Source organism: Haliotis cracherodii, unplaced genomic scaffold (assembly GCF_022045235.1).
Source record: "Haliotis cracherodii isolate W230 unplaced genomic scaffold, xgHalCrac1.p SCAF_4, whole genome shotgun sequence".
Lineage (NCBI taxonomy): Eukaryota > Metazoa > Mollusca > Gastropoda > Lepetellida > Haliotidae > Haliotis > Haliotis cracherodii.
Genome location: NW_027266297.1, coordinates 23,594,721 through 23,613,227, shown reverse-complemented (window position 1 = coordinate 23,613,227; position 18,507 = coordinate 23,594,721). Strand labels below are relative to the sequence as shown.

At 39.9% G+C, this 18,507-nt stretch overlaps 1 protein-coding gene across 2 annotated transcripts; it reads right to left on the bottom strand.

Annotated features, from left to right (window-relative positions):
- Positions 1–229: 229 nt before the first annotated feature.
- On the bottom strand, positions 230–17,343 carry LOC139479724 (cholesterol 25-hydroxylase-like). Of its 2 annotated transcripts, none has more exons than XM_071262577.1 (2): positions 17,080–17,343; positions 230–5,849 (listed from the first exon to the last, which is right to left on the bottom strand). In XM_071262577.1, the coding sequence occupies exon 2, from the start codon at positions 5,839–5,841 to the stop codon at positions 4,891–4,893; it is 951 nt and encodes a 316-aa protein (XP_071118678.1). In that variant the 5' UTR covers positions 5,842–5,849; positions 17,080–17,343; the 3' UTR covers positions 230–4,890. The 2 variants fall into 2 exon arrangements, with proteins under 2 accessions (XP_071118678.1, XP_071118679.1); XM_071262578.1 differs by having other exon boundaries at positions 17,085–17,343.
- Between the last annotated feature and the right edge of the window lie 1,164 nt (positions 17,344–18,507).

The window sequence follows — 18,507 nt, the reverse complement described above, 5'->3', positions numbered from 1 at the left end:
ATTGGAGGTCTTAGAGAAACTTGGATTTTGGAACGCTTAAGCGACACCTCAGATGACGGCCACCCGTGTCCCATATGAGGTAGGATTATTGCACTTCTATAGCGACGTGTGTGTGTGTGTACGTGCGTGCGTGTGTGTGTACTTGTTCTCCGTGTTCCATGTTGTGATGAGACACCGAATGATGACAGATGTCTAATAAATTGATAATTTATTAAAAACTGTATCAACATCAACACTCACAGTCAAACAAGTGTTATTTCACTGGCAAGTAAAGTTATAATAGTAAAGTTTGCAGCAACATACATTTTTATGGTTATTGGTATCAGAACGTGCCTTCATAAACAAGCACAAAGCCAGTCAGCACTCATTGTACAATACAGTAATACTGCATTCGCTGGATCTTCTACTGGGCGATCAGAACACGATACTGATAAAATATTATACATGTACATTCAATACAAGGCCAAATGCATCTGTTGAAACAGCTGCGTATCGCCATTCAGCTATTCGTTATCTCAACACTATGCTGGCAATATTCAGAGTCGAAAATTTATTCAAATACCTATCCATAAAGAAAAGGTCTACAAACGGCCGCATATAAAACTGTCGGCCAAAGAAAAGTATCCACTAGAAAATTGGATTTGATCAAAAATTACAAACGCCCTCAAAACATTACTAGGCTGAAAACAGTCGCCGAAACACTGCAAGGCCTAAGCACAGCTGTGATACCCATATCAAATACATCACCGTGGAAAATCCATTTCCTGTTTGTTCCAGTTTTAGCAGCAATCAAACATGGTGTGTACTGTCTTTGTCCGGCAGTTAATAAAAAGGCCTCGGCATCAACACTGTTATCTGCGGTTCAATACCACATATTTCATATGTTCTGGGGTAGGATGGGATATTAATTCCTGGCTCATTTCCCACTGGCTTGTTTGGCATATGATACACGGTGCGCTGGAATTTGATGTTTAAATGTTTCATCATCTTTGACTTAATGCACGGTTGTTCAAATACGATTCATTTAGGTAATAACAATTCAAGTATACTGCTCAACATTTGCTGAGGACAAAAAGAGTTGATTTTAATCAAAAGTGTGGTCCTAAGCAAATGTTAAGTAGTTTAATATATGCATTGCTGCCTGTAGCTTTTTAATTATCACTTCGTATTTCCCTAAAACAGTATATGCTACAGTACAAAATAAGCAGCAAATGCCTTGCGAAATGTCTTTGGGATATAACAGCACGTTGTTTGTTCACCATAGGAAACGTATTCTAAAACTACAATCAGTTATATCTTTTCATTAATGTTTTACTGAAAATGATCGTTCTAACTTTTGACAGAACAAAATGGCAAACGTTATATATCCTATAAGCAGGTCTTTATGAAATGTATCTAGTTGGTATAATCGACGGTAGTAATAAAAACGAAAGAAAAAAAAACACATTTCCATAATCATAAGAAATATCTGTTAAAAGCAGATTCTGACAATATCATTAGTGAGTGAGTGAGTGAGTTGGGTTTAACGCAGCTTTTAACTGTATTCAGTTATATCACGGCGTGTCAGCTTAATGTTGGAGGAAAGCCCGAAGTGATGCAGGTCTCGGACGTTTACCACTTCGGTGAAACCCACGAGCACGTGTATGGTGCTGACAAACCTAAAAACATAATCGGGTCCAACCGGGATTCGAACCCACAATCATAGGTTTCTGGCGCTCCCAAGGGACGCAACTCTGCACAGCGAATCGCGGCACCTTAGACGACTGGTCCAACCTCAAGTGTTTATGAATTATTATCAAATAGTGGACGGTGCCAGGTGTTCGTGAAAGGTTGAGCGTACCCTGCCCCAAGGTACCCGTCATAAACACATGCAGAGGCAAAAAATGTCTCTTTATTTCGGAAGACCAAAGGCATTTGATTACACTACGCACAGAATACATACAAATATTTATAAAAAGGAGTTATGAAGACAGAGGATTCATGACATTACACCCTTAGAATTGTTTTACATTGGAGAATAACATGCTAGATACATAGCTAGAGTTTGATTACATGTACCGCATCAGTAGCCATTAAGATATAACATTTATTACTTGCCCATGAAGAGATCACTTTTTAATAAACTTGTAGATGATTACACATTGTGTAATACTTAAGCACGTGACTTATGTACTGCGCGAACAAGTTTCAAGAACAAATATTGAAAACTCTCAACATCCCTGAGCTTATTCAGCTACATTGCGTGTAGAGATGAGAGATCACTGAGAGGAGCTTATGCACACTTGATGACCCCAGCAACCCTGAATTCTAGAGGTGGGCCGTTGTATGGTATAAAATTAATAAGTATCAACTTTTGACCTGTTTGAAGTATAATTCTGTAACAGAATAACAGTTAAACTCAATTGGATTATGCTGTGGGTCGCGTCTGCCTATTCACACACGACAGTACAATTCTAAAAAAAGTTAAACACGGAAAGTAATTTATAAATAACTAAACTCGCTCCCGTCTTCTACCAATTTTAAGACACTCATAAATAGTTCTGGAAGCGAAAGCGAGTCAGATACCAGAACTATTCACGAGTTTTGTTTTCTATTCATATTGGGATGGAGACTATAAGTTTATTGTATATAGTTTGTGCAGAACCGTTTATATGCAGAGCAAAATTAGTAGGAAGTGATATTCATCCTCAACATAACCAAACTTACACGTCCATTGTTCACCTAAAAAAGGTACGCAAAAATGGTTATACATGAGGTAAAAATACTCTCTAACTGGTCGCCATGAAAGTCCCAATTGATTCTATATAAACCACTATACACAGGCTTATAAAAATATTTTATGACTTGCTACTTTAAATAGGTCTCCAGCACTTATTTACGGAAGCCTTTAAGGGATACTTGTTTTTTCTTTCTTTCTTGAAATTTCAAGATACTAAGTTGAAACATTAAGATCCATACTTTGAAATTTCAAGTTAAAATCTTGAAAGTTCAACTTGGTATCTGGAATTGTCAAGATCATTATCTTGAAATGTCAACTTATAAGTATCTTGAAATTTCAATTTGAAAATCCAATAAAACAAAGAAAAGAAATGGCCCTGAAAGGTATCCGTAGTTATTGCTTGTCGTAAGGTGCGAGTAAATTGGTTCGGTGGTCAAGCTAATGTGACCCCGACGGCGTAGAACTTTGTTCATAATATCAAAAGCTGGTCTAGTCAGCCTGCACTCGATTATTTACAGGCCGTCTTGGTCTAGGTGGAACATAATGAAGCCTGTGTTAAACGGTGAGTAAGTTTCGGTCAACGTCACCGTATTTCAGTTGTATTTGTATCGGAAAAAATCCAGTGGGCGTAAAAGGCAAGATAGTTGTGAAGGGATCGCTGAAAATCAGGAGTTCGCGACAAGGGTAAGCACGTCCTGCCCTACCGGTAGCAACCGACACTCATACAATTTGCATAATACGTATGTTTCTGTTGCCTTACGCCAGTGAAAGCGGAAGTGATCACGAACCAACAGTTGTAATTGGGTAGAATCCGGTATTCGAGTCAAAGATCAGTGGATCCTGGAACAACTCAGGGACATAACTCTACACAACCCACTGTAGACTCCTCTAGACTGAAATTAAAGATAATTGAAATAATTCTTGAATAATATAAAAAAAATAAAAATTCCTACCGCCAAGCTCTGGTTGTACGCTGTAACATTGTCTACGGAAACACTGTGGTCGAACAGGGGTCCGTAGAAAATTTTATTGAATGGCATATTACTTGACATTCGTGCAGGAGGAATGTGAAATGTTTCAGCTGCCCGTTTATTGATATCAGATATACAGTCTATGAGTTGGGTACAATCAAGTGCACTTAACGTTTGATTTACGAGGTACGCGTGTCATGAATATCGCATACCTTGGCAGAGGCCACAAACGAGATCGGGTGGTCAGGCTCGGTGACTTGGTTGATGCATGTCATCTTATCCCAGTTGCATAGATCGATGTTCATGATGACTGGACTGGATTGTCGGATCCAAACTCGATTATTGCAGACCACCGTGATATAGCTGGAATATTGCTGAGTGCTGCTTTAAACAACAAACAAACAAAAACATATCTTGGCCAACAGGTATTACCTATACTTCAATCCAATTTAAAGGAGTGAGAGAGTATGGTCTTACGTTGTACGTAGCAACATTTCAGCAATATCACAGCGGGGCACGCATAGTACCCATGTTGGGAATCGAACACAGTCTTTGGCGTGTTGAGCGAAGGCTTAACCACTAGGCTACCCCACCGCCACTCAATCAAAGGCATTGAGACTTCGTATACACTATAGTACATGTAAAGTGGATAACATATAAAACAATATTTTCCTTGAATCGTAAAGGAACATGTTGATTATGAATTTAACTAGACACCGTAAATGAATTTCTGTTTACAATATCATGCTTCGGACTCTCGGGAATAATGTCTAGTATATGTCCAGTAAACAGATGAATGTGCATTCAAGACATTAAAGTTAATGTCTTCTTTCAAATTGGTATTACATAATTATTTTTTCATTTTACCCGTTGTCAGCAAGAGTCGATGACTTCTTTCTTTACGCACAAATGGTAAATTTGTTCAACGTAGTGAGTGAGTAGGTCTGACGCAGCATTGAGCAGTATTTCAGTTGTATCACGGTATGTCAGCAGAATGGGAGATGAAAGCTCAAAACGTCGCAGGTCGTAGACGTTTACCAGTTTGATGACACCCACCAGCACGGGTATAGTGACAAACTAAGGATCTAAATCAATGCGAATCCTGGATTCGAGCCCAAGATAAGCCGATCCTGGTGCGACTATAACACATTCCTAACTGGTAGCAGGGTGACGATGTGATATCGAATTGGCACTTAATCATCATAGCAACTTGCTTTTCTTGTTCATTTCTAAAAGTTTGTCAAGGTATGTCAAGAAAGGCTGGTAATGTCTCTTGCCTTCCAGGTGATGAGCATAATGTTTCCTGGGACCTCCCATGATCCCAAAGGGCACTATTTTGTGGAGGCCCCACGGGAGGTCATACCCGGTATGATTATCTATAAGTAACCATATGAACACAGGAACGAACAACGCCCTGGTCACAGGATGACTGTTAAATACCTTGAGAGAAAAGTTGGCCGATAGTATGAGCGCGAGTCTCTCCCCTACCGTCAGCTGGTTGGTGACGTGAGCGTGCATAACGTCATGGTCGTGATGAAGGGCGTGGAAGGTCTTATACAACCAGAAATTCTTGTGAAAAGCGAAATGCAGGAAGAAGAACATCGCGTCATACAACAACACACTGGCGATAAGATCAAACACAAGCACTGAGAAAGAGGGCGGCTCAAGCGGAAGTGCTCTTGTCGTCTGGATCCACAACTTCCGCTTCTCGACCCAGATCTCGGGATCCACGGCATGGTATTTCTTGACGATGAACGTATCCAGGAGCATTAGAGGAACCATGTAGATAACAGCGTCACGTAGGATGCCTGCAATGGACTGATGCTCATACGTCACTGATGGGTGGACTTTGTATTTCTGCAGGGACTTCATGTAATGAAGAGCGTAGGGATATATGGGTATAAGAACTGCATAACAAAATGTGGCTAGCCAGCTCTCGAAGTAGACTGAATTGAAAATACTACACTGTAACAGCCAGTACCACGCCGAGTTGGTCCATTTCTGCATATGGTCGTAGTAGTATACGCATGCTGCAGCGGCAAGGACGATAACTCCTCTGATGAGTGCTACTGTGAAAACATGTCCTGACTCTTTCGTGGTTTCAGTCAGCACGTCTCTTTCGTGCTGTTGTTGTGCTCTCTGCGCCTTCATTGCGGTGGCTGAAATCAGAAGGAAGAAAAACATAATCAATATGCAGACAAAAGTGCAATTAACACTATTGCTCACAGTGTAATTTATCTATTCTTAGAAGGCAGTCACAACAATTCAGACATCGAAATGACCATGTATCGAATTGAAACCTAAATGTCTAAAATGTGGTACTTAACTTCATTGTCCATATATGTCCAAACACAAACTTACAACAGTCATATTAAAATTATTATTTCTATTTCGAAACCGAACCATTTCCTTGTGGATTATTTACCTTTGACTACATCTAGGTAGAGTCACGTATCGCGCGGTGTACAGAATACCTTAGACAAACGTTTTAATTTTGAAAATATATAATTTTGATAGAAACAAGCTACTATGTTTGAAGACTTAATAGGCCAGGTGAAATGGGTTTTAACGTCGCGTTCAAGATTGTTGCACTTACAGAGCGCCATGCATGCACGTGTGTGGTTGTATGTGGCTGCGTGTACTAGTCCGGACTAATGCCGAGTTTATAATGCTAGCCCACTGAGATACCAAGCCGCAGTGCACTAAGAAACAGTATACTGTGACCGACCAGTCCTTCTTTGAGCACCTTAATGCTGAGCGCCAGGCAGGGTAACAACAAGTACCCTCTGTTGACGTCTTTTAGCATGACGCGGTCGGGATCGAACCCCCGATCTTCTGCTCTCCGGGCAGGCGCTCTACCCGTTAGACCACGGATACGGTCGAAGAACAATAAACATTCTGCATTTTTTGTACTATTCGAGTAAATCGCTTTCACTGTAAGAGCGAATTGATGGCCGTCGTGTAATGGCGTGACTTGGCATGTACCGTGATACAGCAGAAAATAGTAGGTAATAAAATAAGGTATTCGATACAACACGCACACCATGAGACAAATAAATATTCCATGGTTTCAGGCGGTTCCTAACAGGTGTACGGTGTCAAGAAACACTCGATAAAATCTATAATTCAACGTAGTAGGCTAAACCAGACTACAATCCCACCATAACCCATTCGTTTCTTCGGTGTGGGAATCATATTGAACATGACGGAGATCGGACTTGAGAACAGGCGCTAACAAGGTCCTTTCAGCGCCATGGTTGCAATCATGTCAAATTGATGCGCTCCCAGCCTGGTGTGATACAGATCATGGAGCCATCTGATATCTGGCCACTAATCCCAGAATGTTAATGTGTATACGAGATAACACATCTGTCACGTTATGACATAGACTGGATACCGGTCTATCAATACCAACAATCGAACCAGTTATATCGTCGGGTTTCTGTACTTAAGTTATGTATGGAGTTTTTCAGCATTGTCAACGCATCGCCGAGCGCCACTTTTGTATTGCGGTTTGCGTTTATTCGTCGTTTACACAACGCAACCGACATTTCCATTTTCTGTTTTTAAGCATGTAGTAAAACATCATGTTAGATTCAAACTGTAATTGTACCCACGTGCAAAGAAAATTACGATATGTGCTGCACAATATTGAATTCAGATGTTATAATGTCACAAACAAACATGCTGTGCGACCCGTATAAAATAACCAGGTATTCTCGAAAGAAGTGCACTGAAATCGACATCATTCACACAAGTGAAAAAACATAATAAGTATTTGTATATCAGAGATAATTAAATTGTCTATTCACACCGACACAAAGTAACAGTTCACGTCGAAGCTTTTTGACAACCTCAAAAGCGGTCCCAACTGTTTGGTGGTTTCCCCCTTGTAGTGACACCAGAAACGTATCGAAAACTGTCAAAAAGACTATACCATTGAGATCGTTTATGGTTTACTTACATTTCATCTTACGGTGCAACTGCAACATAGCTACATGTGTGTACAATTATTAACAGATTAGGTCAGTACAAATCTGAAATAGGAATGCTATAATATATAATTATACATACACAAATCTTCCCGGGGCAAGAGAGTTAACTGACTTTAAAAGTCCAGTTTCCACTGGACTTAATTGTCAGTTAACTCTCTTGCCTCGGGAAGATGCGATCTACCTTACCCTGAAGAAGATTCATGAGATACAACTTCCCGCGCCCAGAATAGATCTTTAACACTGTAGATTGCGGGAAGGTATTTTTCATGGTACGCCAAGACAAAAGTCTCAGGGTAGGTAAACAAATCGCTGTAGGAAGAATTGGGAAGCATCGGTTAGATCGAACAACTAAATCATTTGAATAAAGCTTTCACTTTCCATACACTCCATGGTGTTTGTACATTGATTTGCAATCAATTACAGGGTCCTGGGCGTTGTTCCACAAAGCGATCATAGGGCTTAGACGATCGTAACTCCCATACTTATGCATAGACTAACGATAGTTGTAGCGCTAAGGTGGCGCTATGAGATGGTCCAAAACATTAAAATATAACGTGATCGTCCCAAAATGGCTCTTTTGGCAATTGTTTTTATTCAATTTCAAAGAAGTCAATATGACGTAAAAGACAGTTGATGGAATCAGATTAACGCACCCAGTTGTCAAATTGTTGTTGATAAATTGGATTTGCTTGTCCTAAAACGAATAGAACTGACCTCGATAATTATTATTCTGGCGACACGAAAGGACCCTCTTGATGCGAGCATTTGTCAGGATGATTGAGACTGATATCAATCCAAGTCAAAGTATCAAATTAGAATCGGAATATTTTTGAAATTTTAAAGATTAATAGTTATTTTGAATGGTGGAGTATATTACTGAAGAATATTTTTACAAGCATTATTACTTGATATTTCCTTGTCCTCGGTTGTTTACATATTCTATCACCATATTTGCCAAAATCTTGCTTAAGTAACGCTTAATATATTGAGGTCATTGGGCTCATAATGTCAAATAAACCTTTCTCTCATTAAGTGAACTGTTGGGTTGTTGTTTAAAACCGCACTCAGTAATAATCACACACACACACACACACACACACACACACACACACACACACACACACACATATATATATATATATATATATTATCATAAATCTATGAATCATCGAGTCTGGACCAGACAATCAAGTGATTGATATGAGCATCGATTCATACAATTGGGAACGATGACATGCGTCAACGTAGTCAGCGAGCCTGATTATCCGATCCCATCATTCGCCTCTTACAAAAAGCATGGTTTGCTGAAGACATGTTCTAACCCGGATCTTCACGGGTCTTCAGTGAACTGATTTGTTATTCATATTATAATATATTTACCAGATCACACTAATAATTAAGATATCATTGAACAGGAAACATCTAATGTTCAATTAATCATATAAGATAAGATATTAATTATTCAAAGATATTAACCTGAAAACATTGTGTCATCGAGAGGGGGGGGGGGTTTGTCACTGACCCTCACCCGATCGTCACTTGAGATCCATTCTAGCCCACCATTCTAGCCCAGAATCCATACGGGGGTCAGTTGGATGTAGTATTGCTTTACTAATGTATATTGCACTTCAGCATATGTTTACGTCTTTGGAACTCAAAACTACCTAAGGTAACTGGATTCGATTTGAAATTTCCTTTGCAACTGTGCTGACATACAGGCCGTCACAGGTTACCAGATATTGAACATTGTGTTTATAAAGCTTAATAATTGCAACCTTAGCTTACTGCAAATAGTAACGGATAGAGCAGAAATACGTGACTGGCAACCACGGCTAAAATAGGTTTATACTTAAACTTAAACTTGACTAGCAATAGATGAAGGAGGAGGTAATTAACATGTATGACTTGGCATGACTATGCACAATATTAATCTACGAGGGTAGTGAAATACTGCAAGTCATGTGTCCATAGAGCCACAAACACAGGACAGATCAATGCCATAATGGCGTTACGGCTGAGTAGATTCGAAAAGGGGTTGGTTGGCACGAACGACCACAGCAAACTGAAGTCATCTCTGGTAAGTGTGAAAAGGACACAAAAACAGGAGTTCACCGCATGATGACCGATTGTCAGTATTCGTTCGTGAAGGTGAAAATCGACCCAATGATCAAACCAATCTATAATGGCATCGTAGATTTCTTATTCATCGCGACTTTCTCATTCCCCTTGATACAATCCTGTATTTTCTAACCATGAAGAATGAAGGCACAATGCAATTGGGGGGCAACAAAGAACAACATGGATTACCTGCAATAGTATTTCCATTTCTCAGTCATAAAGGCAACAACGTTCGTTCCGGCCTTCTGTTGGCTGGGGGTGTACGTGCTCCTGCACACGACTCTGCTTTTAGAAGATATTTCTTTTGATAATGGAAATGGTCTTGTCACTTTTATCTAATTTCACATGTTCAGGCGGACTATGGTAAAAACTACAGGACATTCACGTGCCAGCATATTCGTGATAGATATCCATATGGCAAAGACAAACATGTCCAACTTGTATATTTACGACATGCACTACGTTAGATTCGTTTGTGTCATGACTCTCCCAGGTCGATGATAACATACGGGGTTACAACAGGCATAAGGCTGAGGTCGCATTGTGCAAGTGAGACCATTGTGCTATAGGTCTATGCTAACGTTAAGGGTTACATGTACAGGCATAAGGCTGAGGTCGGATTGTGCAAGTGAGACCATTGTACTACGACTCTCCCAGGTCAATGTTAACGCAATGAGTCACAACAAGCATAAGGCTAAGGTCGCATTGTGAAGATCAGAGCCCTGGCCTCGTTAAAGGAAACGATTTTAGCTCCCATACTCTAACATATACTCAAAATACTTTCCAGAGTTGTAGAGCCGTTCACTATGTTGAACGGAGCGTTCTCATGTATACGGAACACGCGGGAGTACGTTTATAAACCCCCGTTGAGATCTTGCACCTATGCTAGGTCGGTGTGAAATGTGTAGCAGTTTAAGATTGATTTATTTGCTTTGGCTTTGACTGATATCATCACAAACGTCCTGAAGATTTTTTTCAATGATATAGGCTAATGTCATAGCAGTGATTCATAAAATCATGAAACTATAATCTATAGTCCTCACTACTTGAAACAGAATCACGAAACATCGCGATTATTACTCAACGACGATGTCTGCATGTGTTCGAATTCTCATAAAGTGAAAACAAGCAATTCCGGCGATAACAAATATTACTAACTGTAATGGCAAAATTTGTACAGTGCACTTTTCAAGAAATATCCATTTTATAAGCGATAAAATCATCATTGAATTTTGATCACGTGGTTACAATCCGTGTACGGGTCGGCAGACAGGTGAGTGCTAGCGGCTGTATCAGCGTCAATTGTCGCGTGACGACTGACACATTTCTCATCCCGTGAAATTAACCTGTCCTTTTCCTTCTCTGCCCTTGTGACTATCAATTGCAAGGATAAAAAAGCACATCCAACCCTGGAATCACCATTGCCTAGGTTTGCATTCACAAATACGTCTATGCATTGTCACATGTGCAGTCGAGGCTCTTTTTCAACCTGTACATTATTAATAACTCTGGGACGGTCGCGCTTTGTGAAATTATTCAAGCTTTCAATTAATTCAGCTGTGTATTTCATGTTTAGATTCAAGCTCCTAGGACACGCTGATTTAATAGAGCTGAAACACTTTCCGAGACGATTTTGAGAACGAATGATTCACTGTTCATATAATTTACCAAAAGCAACTCAAGCCATGCGTGAACATATCTACTGTCATATGTGTCATATGTGTTGAGTGTGAACGGGTGGTGAGATGTTCGACGTCTCCAGCGTGGATTCCTTAAACCTTCGTCGGAATGAGTGAGTGGGTGGGTGAGTGAGTGAGTGAGTGAGTGAGTGGGTGGGTGGGAGTTGGGTGAGTTAGTGAGTGAGTGAGCGAGTGAGTGAGTGTGTGGGTGGGGTGGGTGGGTGAGTGGGAGAGTGAATGAGTGAGTGAATGAGTGAGTGGAAAGAGGGTTACACCGTAATCCGGCCCACCAGACAGCCTGCAAGGTGTAATGGACGTTCATGAGCAAGTAAACCAGTTGACCATCTACATCGACCACGACGACTACTACTACTACAACTGAATAAAAGGGTATGATTTTGTTTGTTTGTCCAGACCAGACAATCCCCATAGTGTTAATATGAGCAACGATCCATACCGCCGTGATACATTAACAGGCAATCAACCACTCATGCATGACCATCTGATACATTTAGTTCCCTTTTACGAACAGCATTATTACTATTAGGTTGCTGGGGTCTTATTCCCCACGGGGGGATACTAAAGACCTGCAGTGGCACCACTCGTTTTGGACAACAACCTTTATGTACAGAGCATGCAATAACGTCACATGTCGTGATAGCCTGCTCAGTGACACAGGCATAACCGTCTTATAATATAAGTCACTGTGTATTTCACCATGTCATGATGAGGTTGATCAAGTGAAAAGTGCACCTACACTTTCAGTTAGTCATTGCTCAGCATTCTCCAAACGGATCTATGCATTAAGTTGTAGTCGGTGACGCGTTACAAAAATACCCATTCAAATGGGCTATGCACTTAGCTAGTTAGGCAATTAAGAACCGGTTGCAGTACAATTAGTAGCTATCTAAGGCATTAACGTATATTTTCCGTGAAGATCGTGGTTAGTGAGTGAGTGAGTGAGCAAGATCACGGCGGGGGACACTAGAAATGGGCTTCACACATTGTACCCATGTCGAGAATCGAACACGGGTATTAGGCGTAGATCCGGTTAGAATTGGTCTTCAGCAACCCATACTTGTCATAAGAGGCGACAAACGTGATCGGGTGGTCAGGCTCAGTGACTTGGTTGATATACATCATCGTATCCCAATTGCTTAATTTGATGCACATAATGCCAATCACTGGATTGTCGGGTCTATACTCGATTATTTAGAGACCGCCGTCATATAAGTGGAACATTGTTGAGTGCGGCGTTAAACCACAAGCAAACACACATGGGCGTATATATGGAATGTGCACGTGGGTTTAGGAGTTACGAGGAGGTTTGAAGCGTGAATTGGAGGAGTTAACAGTAATGGGTTGGAGAAACAGAATAAACAGAATAAAGGCTGCGAGTAGAACAGTGCTAAATTATGCTAAAGTGGTTACATCTTGTACCGTCAAGGTATACTGTGACCAATATATGTAGCCAGACATCCACAGTGTTCCACCGTTAGGACCATTTCGCACTCGGTTGCTGTGACCTACTTATTCCAAGTGGCGCGGGATTTGCATCATTGAAGAAATGAGGAAAACCTCATATATATCGTTGTAAAAGTGTAATCAGATTCATTCATATGAATAAAAACTATTTTTTTTCATTTGAACAATAGCATGTTTTGGGAATCTGGAGTACACTTACGGTAAAGATAACACTGAAATGTGTAGAAATGGATGTCCTTTTATATGTATTTATGTAAATATCTCTGTGAGGTGAGACTCAAATAAACAATCTGTCTGTCTATCTGTCTGGATGGTTTCAGATGTTTTCATTGGGCGTTTTTAAATATTTGAACAAGAGCCAGACTACGCTCGTCCTTGACCAAAGCTGACTTTCTTACGAGATTTAGATAAAAACAGTGTAAACATTTTCATGTGGTAAAAGCTTCATCTTGAGTCACGGACTTGCTCATACTTAGATGTGCTGATTTCAGCAACACTTAAGATTCGATCATGTCAAAACTCCAACACTTGCAAAAATGAAAAAAAGGAAATAAGGCCAGTTGCCCTCCCCCCCCCCCCATAGAGTCAGTACAATAGGTCACGATTACATCTCCGATACCGCGAATGTGGAGGACGAAGAAACACACACGGAATGGTTACGTGAGCTGCATAGTCCTTTTTCAAATACTCTTTTTGATATTATAATCATGGAAAGTCCGCCCTGAACGACCTCTACCAAGTAGGTAGGTGTTGACTAAATAAGACGCTATAAGAGTGAGGTGGGGTTTGACTGGAGCAGTATCACATTACGAAATACAGTGATGTGATCTTGGATGGCAACGCTACGAGACCTATATGATTCAGGCAAGTAAACTGCCTACAGATACACAGCCTGAGAGACTGATGCCAACGGTTTTGGCCTGTAAAGTAGCTGCTAGTGAGGTTACTGTCAGTTTGTAACAGATGCGAACAGCTGACACACATTGCAATAGCAACTATTTATTCAACAGCCGAAAATTGCATATCACCTATTTGATCCTTTTAGAAAATGCTTTATCAGGCTTAAGTGTCAATCACCCTGGTTTGTCATTGATATTAAAAGCAACGCTGCAACTTCCTCAACTGACGTGAAATAGTATAGTTGAACAGCGAGAATACATGTGTTATTTATCATGTTACTGATTACACGGTCCCTTTTAGTTATGGGCTCAAGTTCTCCCGATATTCAGCGTTAATACGGTGTCGTTGTTTACTGCCGGTGTGTGGTTTTCTGTTTGTTCGTGAATCTTACTTTGTTATTACCGTCTTTGTTGCATCGTTGGTTTTGTGAATTAAAATACGTTTGACTGAGACGTGTCTACAACACTCTTGTTCCGAGGTCGTAAAATATATATTCATGTCTTCTTGACAGAAACAAATCTATATAGGGAATCCCTGTTAATATGCATGGTTCCTATTCGGCTTGAGTCCCCGATAATATTGTGACCGGCTATATGTATCATAGTAGTGAACACTGGGACCGGCTATAGGTATCATAGTACATGAATATTGGGACCGGCTATATTTACACTAGTACACGAATATTGTGACCGGCTATATCAATTATAGAACTTAAATATTGGAACCGGATATACTTATTATAGGACATAAATATTGGGACCGGCTATATGTATCATAGGACATAAATGTTGGGACCGGCTAAATGTATCATAGTACATAAATATTGGGACCGGCTATATGTATCATAGGACATAAATGTTGGGACCGGCTAAATGTATCATAGTACATAAATATTGGGACCGGCTATATTTATCATCGTACATAAATATTGGGACCGGCTCTATTTATAATAGTACATGAATAATGGGACCGGCTATATTTATAATAGAACATAAATATTGGGACCGGCTATATTTATCATCGTACATAAATATTGGGACCGGCTATATTTATAATAGTACATGAATAATGGGACCGGGTATATTTATAATAGTACATAAATATTGGGACCGGCTATGTGTATCATAGTACATGAATATTGTGACCGGCTATATTTATAACAGAACATGAATAATGTGACCGGGTATATTAATAATAGTACATGAATATTGTGACCGGCTATATTTATAATAGTACACGAATATTGTGACTGGCTATATTTATAATAGTACATAAATATTGTGACCGGCTATATTTATAATAGTACATGAATATTGTGACCGGGTATATTTATAATAGTACATGAATATTGTGACCGGGTATATTTATAATAGTACATGAATATTGTGACCGGGTATATTTATAATAGTACATGAATATTGTGACCGGGTATATTTATAACAGAACATGAATAATGTGACCGGGTATATTAATAATAGTACATGAATATTGTGACCGGCTATATTTATAATAGTACACGAATATTGTTACTGGCTATATTTATAATAGTACATGAATATTGTGACCGGTTATATTTATAATAGTACATGAATATTGTGACCGGGTGTATTTATAATAGTACATGAATATTGTGACCGGGTATATTTATAATAGTACATGAATATTGTGACCGGGTATATTTATAATAGTACATGAATATTGTGACCGGGTATATTTATAATGGTACATGAATATTGGGACCGGCTATATGTATCATTGTACATGAAGATAGTGACCGGCTATAATTACAATAGGACATACATATTGGCCCCGTTTTATCATCATAGTACATAAATATTGGCACCGGCTACATTAGCATAGGACAAACATATCGGAACCGACATTTTTCGTGCCAAAATGGCAGGGACACCATAAATAGACTTCACCCTTGGAATCCATGTGTGGAATCCATCCTGGATCTTCCAGGTAACGTGCCACAGCATTAACCACTTTCCTTCCCCGCCTCCACATTATTATAATGAATGTCCTATGAATAGTTTATAAAAAGAGTTGATGTTATTAATACTTCCATATTATAGAAAAAAACAATTTTATGAGGAACGAAAACAGTTAACAGAAATAGTTTCATTTATATTATGTACTAGTACCTGTGGCTCAATCATTGATAGATAACCGCAAACGAAGCATTCCTAAAACAAGTTGATGTGATCTCCGTGAAGTGAAATCAATAAAACGTTAGGGCCTACTTGATAATACCTCATATTTATGCAGATAACTTTTAACATAAAACGAGAAATGAATGGGTCGGTGTTTCGAGTAAGTACGATTGTAATCTATCACGCATGAAGCTTAGTGAACGTAATGGGGTATATTTAAAGTAAGTCAGTGTAGGCAGCCTACATATCCATCGTATAAGTTCCAAATAGGTCTAGTTGATGTGACCTTAATGGAAAACATGGTTCGTACAAATTGCCTGCCCAAGAAAGTTTGGTTGAAGTTTTTGAAACACCACTCTGCTGTAACTAAAATATTACAAAGGTTATCAAACCAGCAGTCAATGATAACAATAATCATAAATATGCAATGTTTCAGCTTCATATATGGCGCCCAGGTGTTATACTTATACCCACGCACATGGGTACCTGACATTAGAACATAGGTGTGAGTGTGACTGCTTTTATCACATTGTACCCGTGTGGGGAATCGACCCCGAGTCTTTGACGTAACGAGCTAGAGAACGCTTTAACCACTAGGCTTCCCCACCGCCTCTCGGAGCATATATAGCAAGTGTCTATCTTTACCCAGTTGACAATATTACTCGTATGAGTTTAATATGTAATCATGTGTCAGCTTGCGCGACGCTTATATATACAATGTCTAAAATAAGTAGGTCACATACATCATGCAATTGAGTTTCTGCAATATCATGCATTTACAACAGACTCGCTAACCATATTCATAATACGACAAGTCGTGTACATACTCGAGTTACACCAGACGTCGATTACAGATGCTTAGTCAAGGGAGTATCTAGTCAAACTCTTTAAACAATAAACCGGTTATATGAACACATGGCCGATATTGATGCAGAAAATCTGGTCATGCATGTGAACGAGGAAGAGTGGATATTCGTCTACCTGATAGCATATGGTTAACCATGACTTCCGCATTGCAACAGACACGTCAGAACTTAAATCCACAAGTAAACTTACTTTACCAGTCAGTGTGTGCTGACGAATCTGGGACAGGCGACGGCCACGCTATTTCTCCTGGGACCGTGATCCAGTGCTTGTCAACCCTTCTCTGCGATCTAACGACGGACGTTGAAGCATACAGACAATGTTTCACAATTCAAACATGAATGAAACTCCGTTCCGTGCGCATGTCACGTCTTTATGCATGCTGTGGTGCGCTGGGGTAATCCTACCACTGCTGGGTCACTGAAACAGATCGCCTCTCACCTTCTTGTCAAACAGTTCGGCAGATGCAGTGTCGTCTGCCGCGCGAGTCACAGCTGAATGAACAACGCCCCCTTCTGGCCGCCGGTTTGTGTGACGCGTTACCATGGTGACTACCGTGTTTGTCATTCCGTGCGGACAGAGTGCAGTGATGGCTATGCTTCAGGTGGTATATGTTTTGTAGATTAAGGCTAATATGGAGAAACTTGTTAGTTAAGCTTGTAGATAACGTACAACAGGACGATTCACCGGTCGAATATCAACACACCTGTATCAGTGAGTTGTAAAAGTGGCCATACTCACTCACATGCGGCATTGCTGTTAATAATCGATATCTCTCACCATTACCACAAAGAGAAAATCGATTTTTATTAAAAGCGCGAGGCACGGATTTGCCACAGTAAAAAGCAAGCAAAGCTTTGAAACATTTTGAAAGAATATTGTACGTAGTTGAACTTAGAGAGATAACTTTGTAAAGGATATTGTATGGTAATGGTAACATCTTTTCAGATGATGAACAAATTCACTCCTACAAAAATATTTGAGTTTAGAAATGTAAGCTAGCCTGGTAAAGCTAAAAATAAATTTATAGTCATGCCTGTATATAGAATGACAATTATGTATATTTGCTTAAACCAGGATGTGAAATATAATACTGTCCCTGGTTAAGCCTAAATGTAGTGAGGGGGTAGATTTGAAGTCTTGTCTTTCGTGTATGTACTAATAATGAGGGGAGATTGAACCGTGGTGGTCGGGGGGGGGGGGGGGGGGGGGGATTGAAGGTAGATGGGTCGCCCGAACTAACAGACCATTCTGGTGCACCTTGAGAGTGAGTGTGAGTGAGTGAGTTGGGTTTAACGCCGCTTTTAACAGTATTCCAGTTATATCGCGGTGTGTCAGCTTGATGTGGGAGGAAAGCCCGAAGTGATGCAGGTCTTAGACGTTTATCACTTCGGTGAAACCCGCGAGCACGGGTATGGTGCTGACAAACCTAGAAACATAATCGGGGCGAACCATGATTCGAACCCACTATCATAGGTTTCACCCGGGCTTTTAAACACTAGTGTACTCCACCGTCCCAGTTATGTCAATATGTAATTATTAACTGTTATGTCATCGTGTCGTGTCATTAGTTATTAATATTGAAAGATACTATTTACTTATTATTTGTTAATGGTTCAT

Coding starts and splice junctions, on each gene's coding strand:
- LOC139479724 (XM_071262577.1), bottom strand. CDS start 5,841: ATGAAGGCGCAGAGAGCACAACAACAGCACGAAAGAGACGTGCTGACT.